Genomic DNA, 26,471 nt, shown 5'->3' with positions numbered 1-26,471 from the left:
TACTGAAGGTTCTCAATAAACCTATCAATCTGTTATTTTAACAGAGATCACTTCCGACCTTTCACATAGTCCCTTGGGGATCATGTCCTTTCACAGTGGAACCAGGATTTGTCTAGACTAGAATTATGTTAGAACATGTTTAACATGTGCTAAAATACAAGTTGTCCTGATTAGAGTTTTAGAAGGTATCTAACATGAACTAGCTAAGATGAATGAATATCACATCTTTAAATGCTAATCCTGAAAAGTCTCTGACATTCTGTCTTATTGGTCCTAAAATGGAGTTGGAGTGTCTCTGACCTCTGAACTGTTTAGAACCATTTCACACATTTTTGAACCTCCCTCTTGAAAGGTTAAACCATTCTGATGAGGTTTGGTGAAGATGTTAAGTCAAGGTAATACCGGATACTGAATTTGTAAGATTTCAGTAAACATCTTGATGACTCAAGACAACACTCCTTGGATGTTCACGCCCCCCCATCACAGCACTATTATTTTTTTATGGTTGTATTTATCCTAATGTATGAATCATCAGGATGCCTACAAATCATCCAAGGATTACAGAAGCTTGGCACAAGTTGAGTGAGAGGGTTTTTCACTATTCTAGTACAGAACTACAGAATTCAAAATAATAGTTATGGATGTCAATGAAAATAACTGATCATGTTGGCTATAGCATGTCACCCATGTCAGTTAACTAAGACTACTTTAAAACCAAAGAGAAGAAAAATAGCCCTTCCATAAGCAATTCAATGCTGTTTTAGCATACGTTTCTGATAACAGTAGGTGCTGCAAAGAAATCTGAGATACTCAGAAAATACTTTCAAAAGACACAGTTCATCTCAACAAGGAAGAGTAATAATAAAATAGAATTTGCAAAGTATGCTTCCATCACATAGTTCTCAGCATATGAGAAGTATTTTTGCAAAAAATAAGTCACACGTTTCAACACTTTGCAAAGCAGGCTAGCAGTTTAAAACTGTGGATATGGAAACAGAATACACATGGGCAAATATAAATAATGAGACACCCACTCAAAGAGGGAGAAAGATGCTGTGACAGTCAACCCTACTTCATTACACTTACATAACTCTCCACTTTCTTCTTTAAATGTAAAGTAGTCTCTGTGGTTACAGATTGAAAGAAAACATTTAAACAGAACTGTGTGTTCCTTAGTAAAAATTCAGAAATTCTACTACTCCATCAGCTGAAGTGTAATTAACCTTTAAACAACACCAGGATTCGTTTTGAATAGCATTAACCTTTCCACACAACGAAAACAACAATTGGGCAATACAGCAAAAAGAAGCTAAACTCATTATTCTTAGAGAATTGGTTTTGGATGCAGGCCTATAGTGCAGCTTGAACCTCTGAATCCTCAGAGATGTATAATATCTTTCTATGGCATGCTGGGGCTGTTTGCTTTATTTCCATAAATTATTGTCAGTGAAGACATTTTATGTGACTTTTTCCATCTCTGTGGAATTCAGTTGGATATCTGTCAAACAAAGAAAAAATAAATAATTTCTCTCTGGTGATCCATTGTCATCAAGAATCTTGAAGACACTGCCATATCTCAGACCCCTTTTCCTCACACATTGTTGCCTAAAAAAAAAAGAAAATTAAAAAGCAAGGCGGTGTGTGTTTGTGTGTGCATGTGGTATGTGTAAAGTCAATTACTGCAGTGGAAAGTAACACTCAATGAGCTAACCTTACGAATTCTAAGGTGACTGGGAACAACCTTCTGGAACTTCATCACATCTTTTTCTTCTTCACTCTCTACTGTTATTCTGAGCAAAGAGACTATGATTTACCCTTACTCCATGAAGGTTCCCTCATGTGTAGAAAGCTCCGTGAGCCCTCTTCTGCTGCTCACTCTCACAAGGAACAGGGGTACTCTAGCCCTGAATGTTTTTGCTGGGCTGTTGCAATCCAGCCAGTAAAAGGGACGCAACTTAACAAACCTTATTCTTAGATTTATGCTGATACTGGTGGTAACAGCATTGATGCTTCAGACCATCAAAAAAGAAAAAAAATTATCTCTGGCAGAAAAAGAGAGGAAAATACATTAGGCAGGTGTAAAAAAAAAAAAAAGAGGTGAATTAGGAAAAATCCTAGTTGTCAGATAGCAGCCTCAAACAAACAAAAACCAATAGACCTGTTTAGTGCTTACTGGATGAGCTACTGACCAAACTCTTGTGAACTCACTAAGTGGCAGACACCAGAAGCCATGGCAGCAGCAGCTGGGAGCCCTGGGGTTCTGGTGGTGATTTGATGGGCCCAGGGTTCCTGCTGGGACTCCAGCTGCAACTGCTGTGGTAGCAGCTCCTTTTGAACCACTGGGCGCTGGGGCATTTGCCCTTTTTCTCCCCTCCCCTTATTGGCAGCCCTGCCATAGGGTCCAGCAGCACCACGGGGCGGGGGGGGGAGGGGAAGAGCAAAATGGACATCTGCCTGCCGTCTAGCGATTCTATAGGTCCTGGGGCTCCCAGCCATCGCTGATGATACTGTGACAGCAGTGGCCCCTGGAGCCCCAGGCCGTTTAAATTGATGTTGGAGCATTGTACCGATGAGGGGGCTCCATGCTCTGGGTGGTGCTGAGGGCTGTGGGGGACTGGTGGGGTGTGCTTGCTGCCCCCAGCTTCACCCCTTCTGCCCCTTCCAGGAGCATGGAGACAGCCCTGCAACCTTGCTTAGGGGCCTGGTGTGGCTGGCGACTCCCCTGGGGGTAGCAATCTTAAAGTGCTGTTATTGGTTGTGTACAGGCTGGTACCAGCAGCCGCTTACCAGTAAGTAAGCCGTACCGGCCCACTTTCACTTTTGCAAATTGCAGTGTTGGGTTTAACTTTCCCATGTTAACCATATAAGAGTATGGAACTGACTAACACTGAAAGCTTCTTACTATTAGGGTATGTCTAACCTATAGTGCTATTTCGAATTAACTTAATTTGAATTAAGCTAATTCGAAATAACCCATCTATACACAAAAACTATTTCGAAATAGCGTTTTGCTATTTCGAAATAGCGTATCCACTCTGAGTGGACCCTGAACAGAAGTTAAGTCTGGCCAGAACCAGTGCTGGCAAGGCATCAGGTTAGGAATTAGAGTGTGAGGCTGCTGCCTGAGGCTAACTGAACTCCATGCTTAAAGGGACTCTATCCCCACCCCGGGCAGACAGTTCTCAGGGTTCCCCGCTTGCTTGTCTACCTCGATGAGGGACAGCAAAGCATTCCTATCTTGGAGTGCCCTGAGTGCCCTCACTCGGGACACCACAGCACTCGGCCATATGGTGCCAGAGCTGCCCCTGGACATGCCAGTGCATTTCGTGGGGTCGTTGCCATCAGCCCAGCTGCACTTGCTGCAGGCTGCCATCCAGGGGGTCCATCGGGGGGCTGTCAGGATCCAGGAGGCCCTGAGGGAGAGCATTCACCCCAAGAAGCCCTCAGAGCCTCCCCAGTCCTCCCCACTGGGGGCTCGTGCCCCATTCCTCCCTCACATCCTTCCACTTACACCTCCCTAGCCCCCCTTCCTGATGTCAAATAAAAGACACGTACGTTCAAAAATAGAAACTGGGTTTATTGAACAAAACTGTGGGGGGGGGATGAACTTCTGGGGAGACTGGGAAAGGAGGTGGGAGAGGGGAAGAGAGAGGGTGGGAGAGGGGAGGGGAAAACCTGGGAGGAGGGAGCTGGAAGGGGGAAGCAAGGGGAAGAAGGGGGAGAGGAAGCTCAGGGCTCAGGGTTGGGGGTCTCGCTGGACCAATCTGACTTTCATGCTAACCTGCTCCTGGGTTCGCATGTGGCCTTTGGTGGCCAGGCTGGCAGCTATTCTGCCATAGATGGCTACGTTCCTTCATCCAGTGCAGAGATCATGGACGTTGGGGGGATGCCCCCCCAAACCTGAATAAGGGCCATCATCTCCACCCTGTGTCAGGAAGGCGCCCACCTTCTCCAGCCCCTGTCAGGCTCCTGGGAGCTGGCAGACTACTCCTGGGGAGTGGTGCAGGGCTGGCTGCCAGTGGCTTGCTGGCTCATGTTTTGGAGCCACTGGGTCAGGAGCCCCGGTGGCCTCTGCTGTCTCTGGGCTGTCAGGCTTGGAGCTGGCACAGGCACTGTGGCCAGGGTCTACCACTTTAATGTGTCCGGGGTTGGGGGAGAGGAGAGTAAGCTTTCTTGGTTGTGCCCAGAGTGGCCACCAGGGCTCCCTGGGAAGGGCTGGAGGCCCCCTATTTTGAATTAAGTGTCTACATAGCATTTAATTTGAAATAGCTAGAATGAGGTTTACCAAATTCGAAATAAGGGCTCCACTATTTCAAATTTATTTCGAAATAGCGGTTTGCCTGTGTAGACGCTATTAAAGTTAATTTGAAATAACTGCTGTTATTTTGAATTAACTTTGTAGGGTAGACATACCTTCATAGATTAATTGGAATTACAGAGTTGGTCTTTTGGGTTTTTTTGTTTTTTTTTGTTCTTAAACAGATTTTACACACCTATTCACTTGGAAGTAAGGCTGGTATGGAAAGATTTCCAGTCTATCCCAAAAAGCAGATAACGTTATTTCCTTCCTACTACTCTGATTCTTTTCTGGTTTCTCCTTTTCTTCCACATTAATGCTAAGCTACTGGTCTTGACTTCAAGGCCCCACATAAAACTTAGTTCCACCAGTGGTATGTTCCCACTACTGTTCTCTTCCCTCCACCCTAACTTGTCACTTCATCGCTCACTTTTGCTTCTTTTACTCACTTGCAGCTTTATGCTCTCTTTCATTCTGCTTCTGGGACTTAGACATGCCAGATATTCTCCTCCTTTAAAAAACAAATTTCCTGAAAAACCTTGATGCATTCAAGATATTAGACCCCCTCCAAACTGCGTGTTGTACCATATGTTGCTCTGTATTGTATGGAATTGTTCCTCTAATCTCTTTGGTGCAAAGACTCATTTTATTTGACAATTTACACTTTATTCAGGGAACATAAATTGCATTACAGAAATAAATTTCAAATGAATGTTCACAGTATCTTATAGCCTAAAATATTAGGATCAGTTCATCCCTAGAATAAAAGTGACACAGATACCGTTAAAGGCACTAACTAGCCATTGAGCTGTGAATGTGATCCATTAAAAATATCCACATCTACATTAATACATATATAAAAACTACATTAACAATTTTAAAGTTAGCAAAGTCAAGCATATAAAAATCGGAAAATGCCAACGTTTATATTGTCCATGAATCCCTAAATCAGAGGTAGGCAATAAGCCAGACGTGGTTCACTAGGGTTAGCCTTGGTGAGATGCCAGTGCTTATTTATCTGTGCATCTACAGATATGGCCACTTGCAGCTCCTATTGGACACAGATCACTAATCCAGGCCCAATGGAAGCTGCAAAAAGCAATGTGGACTGAGACTCTGCTTCCTGCAGGTCCCATTGGCTGGTAATGGTGAACTGTGGCCAACTGGAGCTGCAAGTGGCCATGCAGGTAAATAAAATACTGTTGATGCACCAGGGCTAACGCTAGTAAACTGCATCCAGCTTGCAAACAGGGTGATTGCTAACAGGACAGAGTTTTGAGAGGGGCTCTCCTGGTGAAGGAGGGGGCAATTTACAGCACCTTGGAGTAAGTGGCTGTCTGGAGTGTGTGGGTGTTTGTGTTTGGGGGTTCTGAGCTTGTGTTTGTCTGTTTGTTTGGAGTTTTGAGTGCTGAGCTGTTTCTTTTGAAAGGCCATGTGCTCAGGCTGGCAGTTGGAAGCTGTGAGCCTTAATTAGGCTTTGAAATCTAAAACTCTCTGCTCATTGGTTGAGCTGTAGCCAGAGGGAGGAGCTATCAGGAAAGACAGAGCTTTATAAACCCTGTAAGGAGGTGACCAGGGAGCACGCGAACAGGAGGGAGTTTTGAGAGGAGAGTTTAGAGGGGATGCTGAGAGGGTGCTAGTTCCTTCTGACCTTCTTGAAATGTAAAACTTTTATAATCTATATCCCAAATATTTAAATAAAACCCCATCTATAATCAAATTTCTTCATAGGAGAAAGTGCAGACAGAAGCCCAGCAGCAGAATGGGGGCTATCCTGTTTATTGCATCGAGTGTAACATGCATGATTACCTGCCCTGTGGGCAGGTGGCGTACGTGTGCACCCAGTGCAAGGAGCTCCTGACCCTCAGAGACCGAGTTTAGGCTTTAGAGGCCAGGATGGCAGAACTGGAGGAGCTAAGGGAGGCAGAGAGCTATGTTGATGAGGCTTTCTGGGACACTGTAGTACCATCCCACCTCCAGTCTGACAGCCCCAGCGCTGATAAGGAGGCTGAAAGGCTCAGGGGAAGAGAGCATTCAATGGGAGCAGAGGGAAACCATCCCATAGTTGGGACCCTCCTTCCAAAGGATGTTATGGTATCCTCTCACACTGAGGATACCTCCCCGGGGGAGGGAAAGTCAGTTGTTAGGAAGAGGCAGGTGTTAGTAGTGGGTGATTTGATCATTAGAAACATAGATAGTTGGGTTTGTGATGACCGGGAGAACCGTATGGTGATTTGCCTGCCTGGTGCGAAGGTTGCGGATCTCTCAAGGCATCTAGATAGACTTATGTGTAGTGCTGGGGAGGAGCCGGTACTCGTGGCACATGTAGGTACCAATGACATACGGAAGGGTAGGAGAGATGTCCCGGAGGCCAAATTTAGGTTGCTAGGAAAGAGACTGAAATCCAGGACCTTTATGGTGGCTTCCAGTTCTAAGCGCAGGGCCAGGTAGGCAGATAGAACTTCAGAGTCTCGATGCGTAGATGAGACGATGGTGTAGGGAGGATGGGTTTAGATTATTAGGAACTGGGGACACTTTTGGGAGAGAGGGAGCCTATACAGGAAGGATGGGCTCCACCTAAACCAAGGTGGATCCAGACTGCTGGCACTAAACATTAAAAGGTTGTAGAGCAATTTTTAAACTAAGAGATGGGGAACGTCGATTGGTGCAGAGAAGCACGTGGATTGGATGGAGACTTCTCTTAGAGGAGAGTCCATTGATGGAGATTCTCTAGGTTTTAGTCAGAAAGAGAGGAGGGGAGATGATCAAGTATGGGCCAGATCAGACAAACAATCACATATACAAGAATCTAATACATTAGGGAAGGGGAGACAAATAAACAGTGGCAATTTTTTAAAGTGCTTCTACACAAATGCTAGAAGTCTAAATAATAAGATGGGTGAACTATAGTACCTCATATTAAAGGAGGAGAATGACATAATAGGCATCACAGAAACCTGGTGGAATGAGGACAATCAGTGGGACACAATCATACCGGGATATAAAATATATCGGAAGGACAGAATAGGTTGTGCGGGTTGCAGAGTGGCTCTATATGTGAATGATAATGTAGAATCAAATGAAGTAAAAATCTTAAATGAATCAACATGTTCCATAAAATCACTATGGATAGTAATTCCATGCTCTAATAAGAATATAGCAGTAGGGATATATTATCGACTACCTGACCAGGAGATTGATAGTGACGTTGAAATGCTAAGGGAGATTAGAGAAGCTATCAAAATAAAAAGCTCAATAATAATGGGGGATTTCAGTTATCCCCATATTGACTGGGTACATGTCACCTCAGGAAGAGATGCAGAGATAAAATTTCTTGATGTACATTAGAAGCAGGTTAGAAGTACATTAGAAGCAGGAAGCCTGCTAAAAAGCCAGTAGGGCCATTGGACGATCGAGCTACAAAAGGAGCAATCAAGGACAATAAAGCCATTGAGGAGAGACTAAATGATTTCTTTGCTTCAGTCGTTATGGCTGAGGATGTTAGGGAGATTCCCAAACCTTCACCGTCCTTTGTGGGTGATGAATCTGAGGAACTGTCCCCGATTGAAGTGTCATTAGAGGAGGTTTTGGAACAAATTGAAAAACTTAACAGTGACAAATCACTTGGACCGGTTCACCCAAGGGTTCTGAAAGAACTCAAATGTGAAATTGCAGAACTATTAATTGTAGTTTGTAACCTATCCTTTAAATCAGCTTCTGTACCCAAGGACTAGAAGACAGCTAACATAACACCAATATTTAAAAAGGGCTCTAAAGGTGACCAGCAAGTCTAACGTCAGTACCGGGCACATTAGTTAAAACAATAGTAAAGAATAAAATTATCAGGCACGTAGAAGAACATAATTTGTTGGGCAAAAGTCAACACGGTTTCTGTAAAGGGAAAGCATGTCTTACTAATCTATTAGAGTTCTTTGAAGGGGTTAACAAACATGTGGACAAGGAGGATCTAGTAGATCTAATATACAGTACTTAGATTTCCAGAAAGCCTTTGACAAGGTCCCTCACCAAAGGCTCTTTGTAAATTAGGTTGTCATGGGATAAGAGGGAAGATCCTTTCATGGATTGAGAACTAGTTAAAAGACAGGAAACAAAGGGTAGGAATAAATGGTAAATTTTCAGAATGGAGAGGGGTAACTAGTGGTGTTCCCCAAGGGTCAGTCATAGGACCAATCCTATTCAACTTATTCATAAATGATCTAGAGAAGGGGGTGAGTAGTGAGGTAGCAAAGTTTGTGGACGATATTCAACTGTTCAAGATAGTCAAGACCAAAGCAGACTGTGAAGAACTTCAAAAACATCTCAACAAACTGAGTGATTGGGCAACAAAATGGCAAATGAAATTTAATGTGGATAAGTGTAAAGTAATGCACTTTGGAAAAAATAACCCCAACTATACATACAATGTGATGGGGGCTAATTTAGCTACAACTAATCAGGAAAGAGATCTTGGAGTTATTGTGGATAGTTCTCTGAAAATGTCTACGCAGTGTGCAGAGGCAGTCAAAAAAGCAAATAGAATACTAGGAATTATTAAAAAGAGGTAGAAAATAAGATGAAGAATATCTTACTGACCCTATATAAAACTATAGTGCGCCCACATCTTGAATACAGTATACAGATGTGGTCTCCTCACCTCAAAAAAGATATTTTGGTATTAGAAAAGAGCAACTAAAATGATTAAGGGTTTGAAATGGGTCCCATATGAGGATAGGCTAAATAGACTGGGACTTTTCCGTTTAGAAAAGAGGAGACTGAGGGGGGATATGGTAGAGGTATATAAAATCATGAGTGGTGTGGAGAGGGTGAATAAGGAAAAGTTATTTACTTGTTCCCATAATATAAGAACTAGAGGACACCAAAGGAAATTAATGGGTAGCAGGTTTAAAACTAATAAAAGAAAGTTTTTCTTCACACAGCGCACAGTCAACCTGTGGAACTCCTTGCCAGAAGAGGCTGTGAAGGCTAGGACTAAGAGTTTTAAAAAGAGTTTGATAATTTCATGAAGGTTAGGGCCATAAAAGGCTATTAGCCAGGGGATAAGGAATGGTGCCCCTGGCCTCTGTTTGTCAAAGGCTGGAGAAGGATGGCAGGAGGCAAATTGCTTGATCATTGTCTTCGGTCCATCCCCTCTAGGGGCAGCTGGTGCTGGCCACTGTCGGCAGACAGGATACTGGGCTAGACGGATCTTTGGTCTGACCTAGTATGGCCATTTTTATGTTTCATTACTCATCCCTACCCTAAACCATCCCCTTATGTGTGTATGTGCGAGCACATTATGATGTAATCTTTAATTACATGATTGCACGCCATTTATTCACAGCAGCGCTGCTTCAGTCAGTGCACAGGGTGAATCTGATCTGGGGAAGAATCAGGGAAGGAGGCTGTTTGTAGAATTCAGTATCATTTGTCTAACAATGTGAAGGTGGTACAGTGAAAGAGGCAGGGCACCACAGAGATATGATGCATTTAAAGTAAGTTAGATGAATACCACCACAGGAGAAGTTAATTCTATTCCTACCTCTGCTGTGGAATTCCTGTGTGATACTGAGCTACTCGCTTAACCAAAATTTTAGCAGATGGCTATCTGTTTTGAGTTCCTCTTGTCCAACTTGACACACTTGGGGTCTAATTTAAGCCATGAGCAAACTTTTCAATTAAGTTATCAGTAGTGGTAGACAATGTTCCCTCTAATCTTTTCCCTCCACGTGGGAAATATATTTTTATGTGCACTGAGGCATGTGTGAATGTGCACTTCTAGTAGAAACAAAAAAACCCAGTTGTGAGTGTTCTGCTAATCAACTGAGCGGCATATGAATCTCTCTGGCATGGATGCACAACTGCACTGCTTACAAGGAACACTGGTGGTAGACAGTCTTTCCCTCTGTCAGGAAGACAGCATGGTAAGAGGGAAAGAAGCACAGTGTTGGGAATCAAGAGGTCTTTAGTGTTAATCTTCATTCTGCTGAGCATACTGTATAGCCTCATCCTTAAAAAACCCAAAACCTCTTCTCTGACTTTGCAAGTGTGGAGATACGCTCATTAGCATTTGTGAGGCACTCAGGTACTGCTACCCTGATGGACATCCATGAGAAATTAATATTTATGTGTTTTCTATGGATGGTGTGTAATACATAAGGAAATGGTTACTCATCTGCTGAGCAGAGAGGATAAAGCAAATATTGAGCAACTATCTATTCACTGAATAAGATAGTGGAAGATCCCTGGAGAAAAAAAAAACAGTGTATAATTAAAGATTATCAAAAAGCAGAGGCACAAGGAGGTGATAGTAAGGTCAGATGGGGCAACTTAAATTTTTGTATTTTCTACTATTTATGTGCTTGCCTTTACTATCTATAGAACACTTTTAACACAGGATTTTTTATGTAGTTCACTGGGGCTTTTCAGTGAAAGGATAAATACTAAATCTATTATGTACAATAACTATAACAATCCCAATATCCTGTATTATTTGAATGGTAGGCCTTCAGCACTACTGTTTAGCTTGAACTACAGACATTCTCTTGTAGCAATAGAATGGCATATCACAATGGGGAAAATGGACTCCTAGCATCAGTACTGGGTCCAGAATTTAGTCAAGGGATGCTCAGACTAGTTCCCTCTTATGCTTGCTGCCAGGAAAGAATAGGTTCCTGCCCTATGCACACTTTGGAGAAGGGAGGCCAGGCCATTTTGTGAGGCTGAGAGAAGCATGGCTTGGCTCTGCTCTCTCCTCTTCCACTCCATTCTACAGTTGCTCTGACAGCAGAAACTTCTGTTTTCGGGATTTTCAGTGCAGCATCTGCTGCTCTGAAGATAGCAGTGGCAGGATGGACCCATTTCTATAGAATGTTTGTGATCAATTATTATTATGGCAAGGTGCCATCATTTTGGCTGACAAAGCAAGCATAGGTCTGGAAGTAGCAGCTGTCAATTGTTCATAATTCAGCTGAACCTGAATGGAATTTCACGGAACAAAGAGAAGGCACTTTTCTAGCCCAGGGCTTTCTCCAGGACAAATTTCTAAGAACTGCTACAAACATTGAAGGTGTGAGAGCTTTTCAAAAAAGGTCATAAGAACCTTAGACAACCTAAACATAAATGGTTGCCACCTGCTCCTCCAATAATGAATTATAATAAATCACAATATGTGCATCTAAAACAATGGTTTCCTCATTGCTTTCTAATCTCCCTCTTACAGTGAAAAGCATGAAATCTCACATACATGGATGACATTATATCCTGTGTGACTACTTGGGCTTCATACATTAGTTTGACAAGATATCGTAGCCCCTCCTCCTCTCTGCCCCTCATTACGTTGGTCTCAGTCCACCACCTTGAATTTAGCAAAATCACAGTAAGACTGCCATAAGCCAGGCTGATATGTTTTGTCCCTTTGAATGATCTGATAAACTGAGGCTAAGATGCTCTGTCTGAGTCTACAAGGAAAGCAATTCCATTGTGGTTTTGCTAAAGTAGTCAGGAAGCATTCAGTTGGCAACAAATTGACATATTTCTATCAGTAGAAAACATTATATTGTTGTTATCTTTCTGAATTCTCAGGAGAAAACTTTGCCTCAGGGGAAAACATTTTCAGAACACCAGCTCAAATGTATCTGCTGCTGTACTGAGTGCAATTCCAAAAAACTTAAGGCATCAGAAGAAAAATCATGAAAAATATTTCCACAGAAATTAGAGCCTAACAAATACGTTGGGATTTCTTAGATTTTCTTCCTAAATAGTGGCACCAACCTGTGTGGTCTCCAGGAGAGAAAAGACAACATTGGTTTGTCAACTAGCACCTTTTGCTTATACGAAAAAATATGCAAATGTAGTGGAGGAAAGACTGATCTGTACAGTACGCCAGAGAGGTTTTTATTGTCAGGGAGCTTTTAAAGATCTAATAGGTATACCCAAACCAGCCTTTTTTTGAGCTAGGCATATAATGTAGTTAGATGAAAGAAATAGATCCAAAGCTATGCTTTAGCCCTGATCCTGCAATTTGTACCATTCAGAACAACTCGTGTGTCAGTGATCCCTGGAGTCAATGAGGACCATCTAGGTGCAAGCTTTGTGTTATGGGTGTCACCTTTTTAACAAAAGAAAATCACTCTCTAACGGAAGGAGAAGTTAATTGGCAATGCTATTTAAACTAAAATGCATCAAGACACCAGTCTGTGAATGCTCATTTGCAGTTTCACCATGTAACTGAAAAGGTGTCCAACCACATAGCAATCCACAGCTCAGTTAAAATGACTGTTTACAGGGTGTCAGCTCTGGTGAAAATTAAACAAAATACAGAAACAAAACAAAGAACCCTTTCTACTGGTTAACTTGCTTGCATGATTGCTAACTGGTGTCTGCTAGAAAGCTATGGAGAAGCCGGGATACATGTATTAAACCAATGGGGCCTTTTTCAATGATGGAATAGCTTGGGTTTTGTGTATGCATGTGTCTGTCTGTAATAGCATCATTTTTGTATAATCTACATAGCTGCAATGATTTCTATATAATTTTTATCACTGGTGCCATAACTTTAGAATCCTAAAAACATTAACAATCCTATTTTGTTTTGATATTGTAATAGTAAAACAATTTTAAAGTCTGTCTATAAAGACCCCATTAGAATGTGGCTATCATGTGAATTTATAACACATGATTTATAACATTATAAAATAATGGAAATGCATGTTTGTGAAGGCTCAGTTATGATGCCATTAAAATGCTTCTACCACAGACTCTGATGACATTGAAAAATATTATAGATCATTGAGGATATAGTTATTCCATCTAAGTAGGCTGTGTATATAATGAATTAAATATTATGTTTACTGGAGTATTTATAGCTTTTGGAATTGCATTTTACCAGTGGGCAGGTAATATCACTATGTTTTTTTTGGGCCTATTGCTAATATGTCAACTGGTGTCATAGTGCCTTCAGTAAATATTGGAGAAGGCAAGGCTGCAATAGCAGGCTTAATTTTTTTTTTTTTTTTTGCTTTTGTGAGTTAATCTTTAAAGAGGAATTATTAGCAAATAAATAATTTGACAGCACAATCTAATATTGTTTCTACAAAAAGATAAAGAAACATTTATTACAATGTATGTATTTGAGGCATGAGACTATTACGCGATACTCAGTTAAGTGTGTTCTCTTTTCTTAACTTTACAAGTAAGTTTTCTATTTACATAATTTCTGAGGAACAAATTCATACACACTTCTGCAGTGAACCAATATCACTGTAATGATGTAGCCAACCTTGACTACAGAATGAGCCACACCCGGGAGCGATTGGGGCGAATGCCCTATGAAGAGCAGCAGCAGAAGGCAATGCTCAGGGACTGGAGACTGCTATAACTGAGCAAGCTCTAGCAAAGAGCCCTGACAGCATTGAGAATTCTGTCACATAGGGCCTGAAAATGTCCTGCTAAAGCAGGAAAGGCCCAAGGCTGGAAGTCCTGGGAGAAGGAAGAGAAACTTGTTTCTGTGGCCTTTTGGCTGGATTTGAAAATTTTATTTTGAATGTTTGTTAATTTCACAGTGCACAACTCAAGAAGGGCTGAGAATGAACAAAAGCGTCTGAGTTCCTTGAACAGTCCAAGAGGGAGAACTGAGGCAGGCTGCTTGTAGCACAATTCAAGGCCATGTGGGGTCACACATGCGGTGGCCAGTCCACTCCAAGATCTGGCATAGTTGTCCAGATTTACAACAGTCATCTACCATTAAGGAGGGAAATAGCAGTAGTGCAGGAATTGGAGGAAGCTATTCATCTCCTGTCTGAACAGCTGCAATGGACATAGGCAGTTCTTCTGCAGGAACAGTGGCAGTTGCAGAAGGCACAATGGCCCAAACAAGGGAAGGCAGAGCCATCCTTACCCATGTGCAGAATATGCAACTGCATAGGGCACCCAAAAATCTGGGGTCTTAATGTTCACCCATCTGCTTCTTCCTATCCCTTTTCTGTGGTTCTGTTTCCTCTGGAGAGGATCTAGTTAACCCAAAAGTGAACAAGTCTGCCAGACCCATTAGGAGAACACTGAACATGTGAAAGAACCATTGAAGTACAGTAGTAATGAAGCCATTTAATAGGCATTTGACAGCCCCAGGTATATAATGTCAGTTTCTGACTTTACTGTGTTAGTTGATGGGATCTTAGTTTAAATTTTGCTTTAAAGATATTTCACTAGCATGTTGCTGAAGATTACAAAATCACATCTCTAAAATATCATCATTCCCTCCCACCCAGCCATAGGGGCACCAGTTTAACAGCACTGTGTAGCGCCCCATAAATCCTAAGGATGTTCCTGGGGGAAAGGTACAGACAGTGGAGCAACTGCCTCCTACATGAGAGCAATCTATATGTGTTATTCTGGTGCAGAAGAGCAGAGCACAAATAATTTGAGTGCCAGAGGCAAGGCCACCAACAGGGGAGAGGGGAAGCAAAAAGGGCAGCTGCCTCAGGGCCTGGCAATTGAAAAGGGCCTGGGGCTCCTGGCCACAACCCTTTAAATTGCCACTGGAGCCTCAAGTGGCATGGGCTGCGCAGTGCTGAAGGGATGACTGGGGGAGGCCACCGCCCAGCCCAGCTTCTTCTGCCCAAGGCTCTGCTCCTGAAGCTGCCCACCCCTCCCTCATTTGGGACAAGGAGATGAAAATTGAGGCCATAATAAAAGTAGATCTTCCCCTCATGGCAGCACCTCCTGCCAAGATGTGCAATAGAGCTCTGGAAGGAGATGATATAGGCATTCTAACTTCTCTGGTGCAAAAATATCTGTGGGAATTACTTTCTGTAGAAGAAGCCAGGTGCTTGCCCTGTTGAATGAGTTCAGCCATCTATCCTGGTTATAACTTACATGTCTTCGTCAATTTTAATATAAGGTTAATCTTTGTACCACACAATTAGCTAACGTCTTTGTCTCTACCAACAAAATATCTGAGCCTTCAACTAATATAAAAACAAAGACGGTGTTAAAGGATGCTTAAAGGTGCAAGTTCTGCCCTCTTGCATCCCTAAAGAATCCAGCGGGTTTGCACAAGTATAAATGAAAGCAGAATCTAATTCACTGTATTAAAAGCTAGCAAATAAACTATTGGTGTCAACATGTTGAAAATTCTATCTGATATAAGCTTAATATGTTAGTAAGAGCACTTCTATCCTAATGTAAATTTTGTAAGACAGTCTAATTTTTACATACTGAACACAGGAAATTCAGATAGTTCCAAACAGCCAAAGAGACAAGAAAACAGTAGCAAAACTGAACTAATGTGGAAACGAGAACATTCTAGTAAAACCATGCAGTGAAGGTAAAAGAAACAAAAAATTTTATCGCTACAGAGTCACAATCTACTCATTTATGCCACAGTAAACCTAGAATAGCGTCACTCATCAGACAACATTTTTAATGTAGTTCTTCTAAATGTATACTGCTGTAATTGAAAGCAACATTTCAACCAGCAGTCCATCAAAATGTATTACAGAACCCGTAGTGTGCCGAGGAAATGTCCACATGGCCAGTTACTGTGTGGTGAACTAGTGTACTATAGATTTACACTCCAGCTGGCCATGCAAAGATTTTCCTGAAGACAATCCCTTAGACTGCACAGGAAAAGAAAAGACCAAAGGCGATCTCAACAGTGTTTATTTAACTACTTTTGTTGACTGACCATGAAAAAGAACATTAAAATCAATTGCTATTTTCATTAAATGCATTTTAGCCATCTAATATATTTAGTGATCTGCAGAGTCACATTTAATATAGAAAATACTTTTTTTTCTTAACATGCTTTAGTGTTGGCAAAACAGTAAGTAGACAGGCTACAAATGTAATTTGTGATACAGTAGAGATAAGAACATAGTTTTGACTCACCTAACCATCCCGATCCAGAATTGGGAATGCACATGTCTGTCTCAGCACTGGGCAACACAAATCCAACCACAAAAACCTCTATCCCATCCGCCATTAGTGCCATTCCAAGAACAAAGAAGAGGGCCCATTGAAAACGGCCATGTCCACACTCTTGTATAATCAGTTCATACTGTTGTGCTAGCTCCTCTTCATCAGCTTTCCTCTCTGTTTCCAGTTCATGACGATCCTTGTACTCATCATGGATGGGCTGCTCTAGGGCCACTATGCCATCCTTTCCCTGCCCCATGTTTGGGATTCCCTGATACTCTCCTTCATAAATCTCATCATCTTCATCATGCCCTTCAGTTGCTTCACTTGATCCTTCATCATCATTGGCTTCTCCATCATAATTTCTTCCTTGTGTGTAGTAGTCATCATCATCTTCCCCTTCCTTGAACTGATTGTAGGACCTTTGTGTATACCCATCCTGAGCTTTGTCTACAGTTTTATTCACCTTCTTTACAGTTTGTCTCTTCACCTCCTTGGCAATGTCCTTAGCCCCTTTCACTAATGAAGTCCTATCTCTGTATGTGTCTTCCATCGTATATTAATGTACAATGGTCCTATTGAAAATGGATCTATTGATTCTATCTGGAATAGCTATTCTGCCCTGGATGTCAATAGTGGAGATGAAAGAACATGTTCAGCTTCAGCAAGTTATCTGCAAAATATAAAAAGAGAATATCCTTGTTTATATTTGTTGTCTCCTAGATGCTCCTTCACACTAATACGGTACCATATTAATAATTATTTAGGAACTACCACATAGTAGCTGCATTTCTACAACTAGGAAAGGACTCCAAAGATGGTGTACATACATTTTCTTTGTACATTGAGAAAAAGCACTTGAGAAAATCCCTATATCTCTACACATTCACACACTGAAATTTGTCTGCCCAGGTCTCTCCAACACTAATTTTCAGTCAAAGAAAAAATCTTCTTTATGCTAGTACTTAAAATAAACATTGCTTGTTTGCAATTTATGGACAAAATGGTGGAGATGAACACAAAACCACAATGCCGTTTTAAAAAAAGTCAATTTAGTACTTGGGAAAAGTGAACCAATGAACAGCTATGGACACAAAAGTCTATTTACAGCTGTGCAGGCTTCTCCATAGTAGCTCATCAATGTGCTTCAACTTTTATCCGGAAGAGCCACAATTAGTGATAAAAGGGTAATCAAGTTTTTATAAAGTTTCAAAGACTGATCTGAAGTACACTGAAATCGATAGAAAGACTCCTATTGACTGCAACAGATGGCGAATCATGCACTTAGTCCTTAGCGTCAGTTTTAAACTCTAATGATGTTGACACCTGAAGTAAGGATATGGACAGAGAACATCAGCTAATTGCACACTGACTATGAAACAGTGTGTGGTTAATGCCTTTAGTCTCCAGGGTTGTTATTTTCAAGAAGCAGCTAGGTGATTTAGTACTGCAAATCCCATGGAAAGTCAACTCATTTAGGTAATTTTGAAAATCCCACTGTATTACCCATCCTCTTAGATTTTAGCTCAAGCATTTTTAAAGTACTGCGTTGATTTTGAAGTGTGCCTCCCTCCAGTTAAAATGAGCACATACTATAAACTGAAAGGGGCTAAGGAAAGCTGTTTTGAAGAAGTTTTGGTCTGAGAAATATATAGTGACTGGAAAAGTACACAAACTTCAAGACTGGTATAAATTAAAAACTGAAACTGACATATGAAAAAGCCAGTGTTTAGTAGTCTTTTTAAAATCAAATTCCCTTCCTTATCTCTCATGCATTCAATTATTTTTTCTCCATTTTAATATTTTTCACTATTTTTGCTGTTTGCATGAACAAGTCATTCATGCAGTGGTTCTCATAACCTCAGCATGCAGTGCCTTCAGGTAGAAACAGTGCACAGGAATGTTTAAAACCAAGATTACTATTGTTTTTGTTGATAACAATTTGATTCATTAGCTAGCCTTTCAAAAACAAAGAGTATTTTACAATTAGGGAGGAATTTTCAAAAGTGCTCAGCATTGACTTAACTCTGCTCCTCCCACTCAGGTTAACTACAGGTTTGCAAATGAGTTTCATGGGTATAGATATGAGCCAATAATGATCACTTTTTAAAATCCATCTTTAAAAGGAATGACTATATTCCCCTATGCTGAATACAGGACTCCTGGTAAAACAGCTCATATTCAAAGGAGTTCAGTGCCAATCAATAAGAACTATGTAGTGCAAACATTCCAATTAATATCAAGTTGACTGAGCACAGCTGGAGTGTTTCATTTACAGCAGGATGCGGCATGTGAAGAGGGTGCTGTGCGCCTCTGCCTGGGGACCTGCAGGGTTCAGTTTCAAACAGGCTGGAAATAGCTTCCTCCCCACCACTCCAGAGCCTACTTGAGAGATGGAGAAGCTTCCCCATGCCAGCTCCATGTGGGGCTTTGGCACATGGAAGGTTTGTCTCCTCCTAGCCAGCACCCTAGACAAGAGAGCTTGAACTATCCCTGGATGCCAGCCCAGTAAGGGAAGGAAGGAGCCGGCCAGACAGGCTGTTAGTGAGCTAAATGATCTGGCCGGGGCTGGCTCTCCATACAGCACCAAAAGCAGAACGCACCCTGAAGGGGAGGGGGAATATGGAGGAGCAGAGTGCTGGGAGGGAGGGCATAGCAGGGAGAGGACAGTAAGAGGGGAGCATGTAAAGAGCTGATGGGTGGGCAGCAGAGGAAGCATGTAACCAGCTACTGTCTGCTTGCACTCACCAGCCACTGCAGCCATCAGCCAGTGCTGGCTAGAAATGGTGGGGGGAGGAAACTGCTGTCCAAAAGTTGGCACGCAGTGATACTGCACTGAGAGACCAACAGGGAAATGTCTGGCCCCGGACTCAGCAGTTTTTGCCTGACCATCAGCCTTTCACAGTCACCCCCATTGTCAATCACTGCTCTTCCCACCCCACTGGTAGGTGGTTGACTGGCAAGCAAGGATCTGACTAGCATTAGGGCCCACCAGTACTGATGGAAGAGACAATTTGCACATAAAAAAAATATAGGAGCACCAGCAGAGAGGCTTAAATACAGGGCTGTCCCTTTAAAAACGGGATAATTGGTCATCCTATTTTTAAAGTAATGTGTTGTCAGCAGTGGATATAGGGCAGGGCGAGCGGGGTAGCTGCCCCGGGCCCTGTACTGCAATAGATGCCACGTGGGGCCCAAACGGCCGCTTGTGCCACTTGCTTCTGTGTGGCGGCCCGGCTGAACAGCACAGAACTCAGCAGAGTGCCACTGTGGGAGGCGAAGGCCATGACAGAGGCTCCAGGTCCTGCCCCCTGGCTGTGTACATCACTGCCCCGCCCCCCTTCGCCTCCCACCATGGCGCTCGGCTGAGTTCTGCGGCGCTCAGCCGGGCCACCGCGTGGGAGCAAGCAGCGCAAACAGCCGTTGGGCTCTGCGAGTGAGAGGCAAGAGGGGGAGGAGAAGAGAAAGAGAGAGTGAGGCAGGAGGGGGAAGAGAAAGAGAGAGTGAGGCAGGAGGAGGAAGAGACAAATACAAATGAAAATTTTTAATTATTAATGCAGAATTTTGCTTAAGAATGACTTACAATATAATTAAAATAAAAATTATCCAACTAAATTAAGTTTCTATCAAATTTACCCAATTCACATTTAATATGAAAATAGCCCTCAATTTGCGCATTTGACACCTTTTTTCTATTTTTTCTTCAAAGGGAGGCCCCCGCAAAATTGTGCTGCCCTGGGCCCCACAAAACTCTCATTCGCCCCTGTATATTGTACTATATATTTATCCTAAAAAGTGTAATTGAGACATCCAACTTTAGGTTGGCAGTGTTCTGTGGCATAGGCAGAATTACAAAATGCATTGTGAAAGCTCAGACACAGGGTAATTTTAATTAAAAAAAAAATCCACTGAAGTCATATAATGTATATGTAACCTTAAAAATCAGTACGCTTTAATGAAACTAAAATAAATGTTAGCACTTTCCTCATAAATATTACAAAGTCACCACAGTTTTCTGTTTTTCATTTTATGCCCCGAATCTAGGTTTAGTCTTACACACTTTAAATGTTCGTAAAATCAGTCAAAGGTCACCACACTCTTCAAATAGTCTTTTCAAACCAAATCAGTCTCCAGCAGAAAAACTGAGCACATAAAAATGAGAATGTAATATTTATGATGGAAAACTATAGCCTAATTTTAGACTCTTGAGATTCCTCCTAAGTGGGTCTATTGGTCCAAAGCCACTGCTGTAATGAAAGTGCTTTAGCTTTGAAAGTATCCCTCAAAAGATACTATTGGCATAGGGGGAAAGTGGGGCATCTAATTCTCTACAATATATGCCTACGTATTGCAGGCCCTACCAGCTCTGACTGAACAGTGCCATGCTCAAGAACAATCATTGAGTTTCTCACTGCTTTTCACAGGGCTTCTCTTTTGGAGTTAATGACTACAAAATGCAATTAGATCACTATAAAACACTATAGAACAAAATGACATTAGATCATTATAGCTTCCTGCAGCTCCCCTTGGCTGCATACAGCAAACCAGAGCCAATAGGAGCTGCGAGGCTCCATGGCTGTGGCACCGGAAAGTAAACAAACCGGCATGGCCAATTAACAGGCTTCTCAAAGTGTTCTCAAAGGCCTATATGATACACATGCAAATTGTTCTGCGTCTTCACTTTTCACTCACTTGAATCAAGCTTTATTTTTTCTCCCTATAAAGAAAACTAAGTCCACTTTAAAGAGTGGAGGTAGCATCAGAACCAAGGTATTTTAAAGTGCATAAATCCCCAAAGGCTGTCATGCAATGTTAAAGATTAACCCTGAATTTTCTTGGTTTTTAAATAGTCATTTTTCAGTAACTATATTTTGAGAGGATTTGTATCCTTAATTTCATTTGTACTCTCAGAAACCAAATGACATCTTAGTTAAGATTTTATCTGGAAATTTAGATGTACTATTCAGTATTTCTTTGTATCTTGCATAGATTTAAAGCCAACATGCTTTTGTAGGGCTTTGACATAGTTTCTTTTAGGGTATGAATTACTTTTGCAGGAAACTATAAAGATATCCTTGAGTGAAACACATTCTTGGATGATAGGTACATAGTAATATTATCCCTGCAAGATAGATTCCTATACTTTTAATTACATTGCACTGTTTAGCTACTAGTGAGCAGTTGAAAGACCTATATGAAAGTGCTGATGAGAAGGAATGACTGTTTGAGTGAAGGGGTTTAGTGTCAATTGAAATTTGCTTCTTTGCTTTTGATCATAACCGCTGTATTATCCAATAGGTCTGTTTATTGCCCGAATATGAAATAGTAAACTCCAGTGGAATTCTTTAAAATGATAGAATACACATAGTATTAAGTGTTGTAGCCATGTTTGTCTCAGGAAATTAGACACACAAATAGGTGAAGTGGTATCTTTCATGAATCTGAAGAAGAGCTCAGTGAAGCTTGAAATCTTGCCTCTTTCCCCAACAGAAGTTAGTCCAATAAAAGATATTACCTCATCCATCACGTTTTTCACATAGTATTAAAGCATTTATAAAATATTTTCCCAGGAGCAAAATGATTTCACCTCAGTAAACCCTCAAATTCTTCTTCGGTGCCCCACAAGTGAACTAATGTTCAACAAAGCCATCAAGAAGTATACATATCAGTACAGAGTAATTGTACATTATTGTTGTAACCTTTGTCCCTTTTTATGCCAATGAACCTTCCTCAGCTTCTTCAGAATTATGGTAGAAATGTAGCCGTGTTAGTCTGGTACAGCTGAAACAAAAAACAGGACTGTGTAGCACTTTAAAGACTAACAAGATGGTTTATTAGGTGATGAGCTTTCGTGGGCCAGACCCACTTCCTCAGATCAAATAGTGGAAGAAAATTGTTACAACCATATATACCAAAGGATACAATTAAAAGAATGAACACATATGAAAAGGACAAATCAAATTTCAGAACAGAAGGGGGATGCAGGGGGGGAAGAGGGGGAGGTAAATGTCTGTGAGCTAATGATATTAGAGGTGATAATTGGGGAAGCTATCTTTGTAATGGGTAAGATAATTAGCGTCTTTATTCAAATTTGAATGTAAAGTGTCGAAGCTCACAGACATTTACCTCCCCCGTTCCCGCCCCTCCATCCCCCTTCTGTTCTGAAATTTGATTTGTCCTTTTCATATGTGTTCATTCTTTTAATTGTATCCTTTGGTATATATGGTTGTGACAATTTTCTTCCACTATTTGATCTGAGGAAGTGGGTCTGGCCCACAAAAGCTCATCACCTATTAAACCAGCTTGTTAGTCTTTAAAGTGCTACACAGTCCTGTTTTTTGTTTCTTCAGAATTAGTGATTTTTACTCGCACTTATGTCTACAATTAAAAATGACTTCATCTGCAAAATCTAATGGGGTTCCCTGAAGGGGTGCACCTAGGAAGCTTCATAGGACACAGTTCCTACAAAGACTTATGGACTTAGCTTCACATGCTCTGAGTTGACCCCGTTGAAGTTAATAGGGCTACTCAGAGCATATGAAGTGAAGCACAGGCTTATAGTTTTATTGGTTTGGGGACTCCTGTTGTAAACTCTTCAAGGTAAGAGCCTCATCTTTTTACTTTTTCTGTAAATTACTTTTTACATATTGGAGTAGTGTTCAAACAGTATAAAAACCAATACAGATACACAGAGAATTCTTGGTCCTGCAGTCCCAGGGAATCAACTGGGCATTCGCAAGTGCAACAAAGGACTCCGGATTTAGTCCAAAACATTCTTGTCACACTGACTGCAGACAGAGAATCAGACATTTTTCATTGATTCAGTGGTGAGGTATTCCAGACAGACTTTTATGAAGGAAGCTTCTTTGATTTACAGTCAGACTAGACATAGTTTCCAAACTTGCATCTGCTACAATGAATTGACTGTAAAATGGATGACTTTTCTCTGTACAATTACATTTTTGTCAGACAATGCCAGATGCAAAGCTACTGGGATTTGAAACACTACTGAAAGTTGGTAAAGTGGAAATCACTTGGGGATGCACGGATTTGTTGTTAAGTATACATAAAATGAATATCTTACCTTTAAACACTTTACGTTCTCTCTCATTGCTACTTACACATTGGGCTAGCAAAATTTTCCATTTATTTCACCTCTTTCTTGTTACAAGTCCCACGGGGTAGCCATGTTAGCTTGCGTCTTCAAAAACAACAAGGAGTCCTATGGCACCTTAAAGACTAACAAACTTATTTTAAAACAAGTAGTCCTATGGCACCTTCGAGACTAACAAAAATATATATCATCATGAGCTTTCGTGGGTACTTGTTTTTACCCACTTTTGTCTGGAAGGTGCCACAGGAGTTCTTGTTTTTTCTTATTATAAAATAAAAAATGGTTAATTGTAAGTAGTGAATTTCAACCTGATAAAACTACTGTATTACAGGAACTGCAGGCATATCTCTGAATATTTCATTACAATTACAATTTTTTTCTAAGGAAGTTTTTCCCCTCCTTTATTCCTTTCTTTCCATTTTAAACTCATGTCTCTTCATAAACATATATTTTAACAGGCATTCTGATTTTGTGTTTATATCTATTTTTCCTCTTCCTTCATTTTTTTTTATTATTAATTACAAGCCATTCTCGCTATAAGTCCAAGATACATTCCAAAAAACTTGGATTTATAGCAAAACAACTTAAAGCAGGGAATTTTTTTCCCCATGGCTGACTTCCATTTAAGCAAATTGGGGAGACTGTTTTGCACGACTTATACCGGGGAATGGGAGGACTTACAACACATCAGTTCCTACAAACGTCAACGACTGCAGTGTGGAATGGATGTATACCGAAGCGACTTATAGTGGGGACGCCCTGTACATACAATAAAAGACAAGTCCTTTGTTTCTTCTGACTTTTTCTGTTCCTGCTGTTTATTGCTTATCTGAAGACATAATCCTCTGTCACACCAAAATCACTTCCAGTTATAATAACCAACTGTGATGTCATGGAGGATTTTAACTCCATGTGAGGAAGGAGCAATGAGAGCAGTATGTGAACTTTAAGAGAGGAGAGAAAAGATAACTTGGAAAAATAAAAGTGTCTCAAACAAAAGGAATGAGTAAGGAGAAATAGAAAAATATTATATACTGTGACATACTGAAATACAATGATTTTCAAAATTTTACCTAAGTTTTTAAACATTTTTATGAGTGACACAATTCACATGAGACAAAGATCTTTATCCAGAAAACCATGTGTTACTTCAAGCATTTGAGTAGTCCTTCTATTAGTCCCTCTATTATTAAAGTTACGCATGAGCTCATGTATGTTGCTGGAAGACAGTCTTGAGGCATCAGTAGTCCTTAGAACCATTGCATGCCACCTCCTCTGAGAGAAGGAGAAAAGAAGAACTGTGGAACAGTGGCTCCTCCCTTGATAAACAAATACCACCGTTGTCTATATGTGTGTAGGGGATCCTTGTACAGCTGAGCTATGGAGGAAGGCTGAAACCTATGTCTACATCCACTAGAATGTTACCCTTCTCTGTATAGAAGAACTATGCTGGTATTAGTGTTAGAGGAGCCTCTACATTCACAGGGGCGGTATTTGCTTTATAGGGCAGGTAAATCCAATTAAAGGATAAATACATGAATTTAAGGAAGAGGTGTTTCTAAGTCACCAAGTTTCATGTACAAAAGTGAGATCTCAATAATATTCTACCTACCTGGAAATCAAAGAGAAACATTTCATGTGAAAGCCTAATTTACATTATTTGCCATGTACAGTAATGATTGCTGAGAAAATTATGGCTTTTTCTTTCAAAGAATCCACTGGAAATCAAAAGCAGAAAAGGATTTTAAATGAATACAGAAATCAGATTGAAAGATATTTAAAAAGACTTGTCAGGGTTTCATAACATCAGATTTAAATTTAGAACACACATCCTAAATTAAGAATTAATTTTCCTCATGTAAAAACGGATGAAAAAAATCAGTATTTTGGAGCTATATATTTTAATTGGGATATTTAAAAATATTTCAATAGTTAAAAATTCAAATGGTTTTGGAAGATGGATATTTTGCAACCCAGATTCCTTTTTCTTTTTAAAACAAAAAAAAGCAACCTCTACACTGAATTTTCTAAATGCCACATGCCACAGTTCACTTATTTTTTATTATTTGGTATCATTGCACATAACCGGATCTCTGTACTCTACACATAATTATGTCTTCATATAAATTCACATACTCTATTACTCTCCTCACAATTACATGCCATACCAAGATAATAGCTAATGAAATTACAATAATTCTATTAAAATAATAATCCAACATACATTATTTTTAAAAACAAGGAAATAATCATAATGAAGATCATATTGTAGCAACCTGGTATGCAAGAGCACTCTGGGAAAAGGGATGCCTGGGTAATATCTTGGCTTACTAGGCTTTGAGACATGGCTGTAATGAATAAATTAATCTATATTACACAGCTACAAGAAGGAGGACATCTGAGTGATTATTTTTGAAATCGTACAGGCATTTACATAAGGAAGAGGTGTTTCTAAGTTGTATAAAAACTACTCAGGGCTCCATTCTCATTTGCATTAAGTCCCTCTTTATATTGCTTTGGTAGGGTAAAAAAGCCCTATAATGAGTGTAAAAGGGAACTTCCACCTACTTTATGATCCCTTTACACTGCCACAGCAATGAGAATCAGGCCCTGAGAGTGTTTTTTTCCTGTTTAAGGACACACATATACACCTGGCAAGAGACAGAACCCAGTTCTCTGCTTGCACACTGTTTACAGTGTAAGTCCATTGACTTAAACCAATTCACTCCTTGGTGTACTTAAGAGGAGAATCAGGTTCAGTAATTTTTATCTGGAAACTGCACTTACTACAAACAAACAATTCAGTACTGCCACCTTATAACTTAGAAATAAAGCATACAAAAGAGATAGGAAATGCCAAAGTGAATCAATGTTCTAGAAAATAATCTAGAAACCTTCTCTGGGCCTGCATCTTATGATAAACATTTAACAAGGGAAGTAGACATTGAAAATGCTACATGTGCAACTCTATGGAGTTGCTAGATTGGTCTCACTTCATATGTGTTATCAAAAATACAGCCAATTGCTTGACTGCACTTACAGTTCAGTATTAAAAATGTTCAAGAGACCAAATAATCAAGTTTAGCCAATTTACTGACTAAAGACAAAGCAATATAGTACAGAAAGGAACGGGTTACTATGTTACCA

The 26,471-nt window shown here is 40.7% G+C and overlaps 1 protein-coding gene across 2 annotated transcripts in view; it reads right to left on the bottom strand.

Annotated features, from left to right (window-relative positions):
- The window catches only part of SV2C (synaptic vesicle glycoprotein 2C), a 199,491-nt gene that overhangs the window by 125,010 nt on the left and 48,010 nt on the right, over positions 1 to 26,471 (bottom strand). For both annotated transcript variants that reach the window (XM_025185249.3, XM_006124253.5), the window contains one exon: positions 16,184 to 16,883. In XM_025185249.3, coding sequence (XP_025041034.3) covers positions 16,184 to 16,763 — 580 coding nt within the window. In that variant the 5' untranslated portion in view covers positions 16,764 to 16,883. The remainder of the gene's footprint in view (positions 1 to 16,183; positions 16,884 to 26,471) is intronic.

The sequence above is a fragment of the Pelodiscus sinensis genome, chromosome 6 (genome assembly GCF_052426305.1).
Source record: "Pelodiscus sinensis isolate ZL-2025 chromosome 6, ASM5242630v1, whole genome shotgun sequence".
NCBI classification, from domain to species: domain Eukaryota; kingdom Metazoa; phylum Chordata; order Testudines; family Trionychidae; genus Pelodiscus; species Pelodiscus sinensis.
The sequence above is the reverse complement of the archived record's forward strand: the minus strand, read 5'-3'. Positions and strand labels throughout refer to the sequence as shown.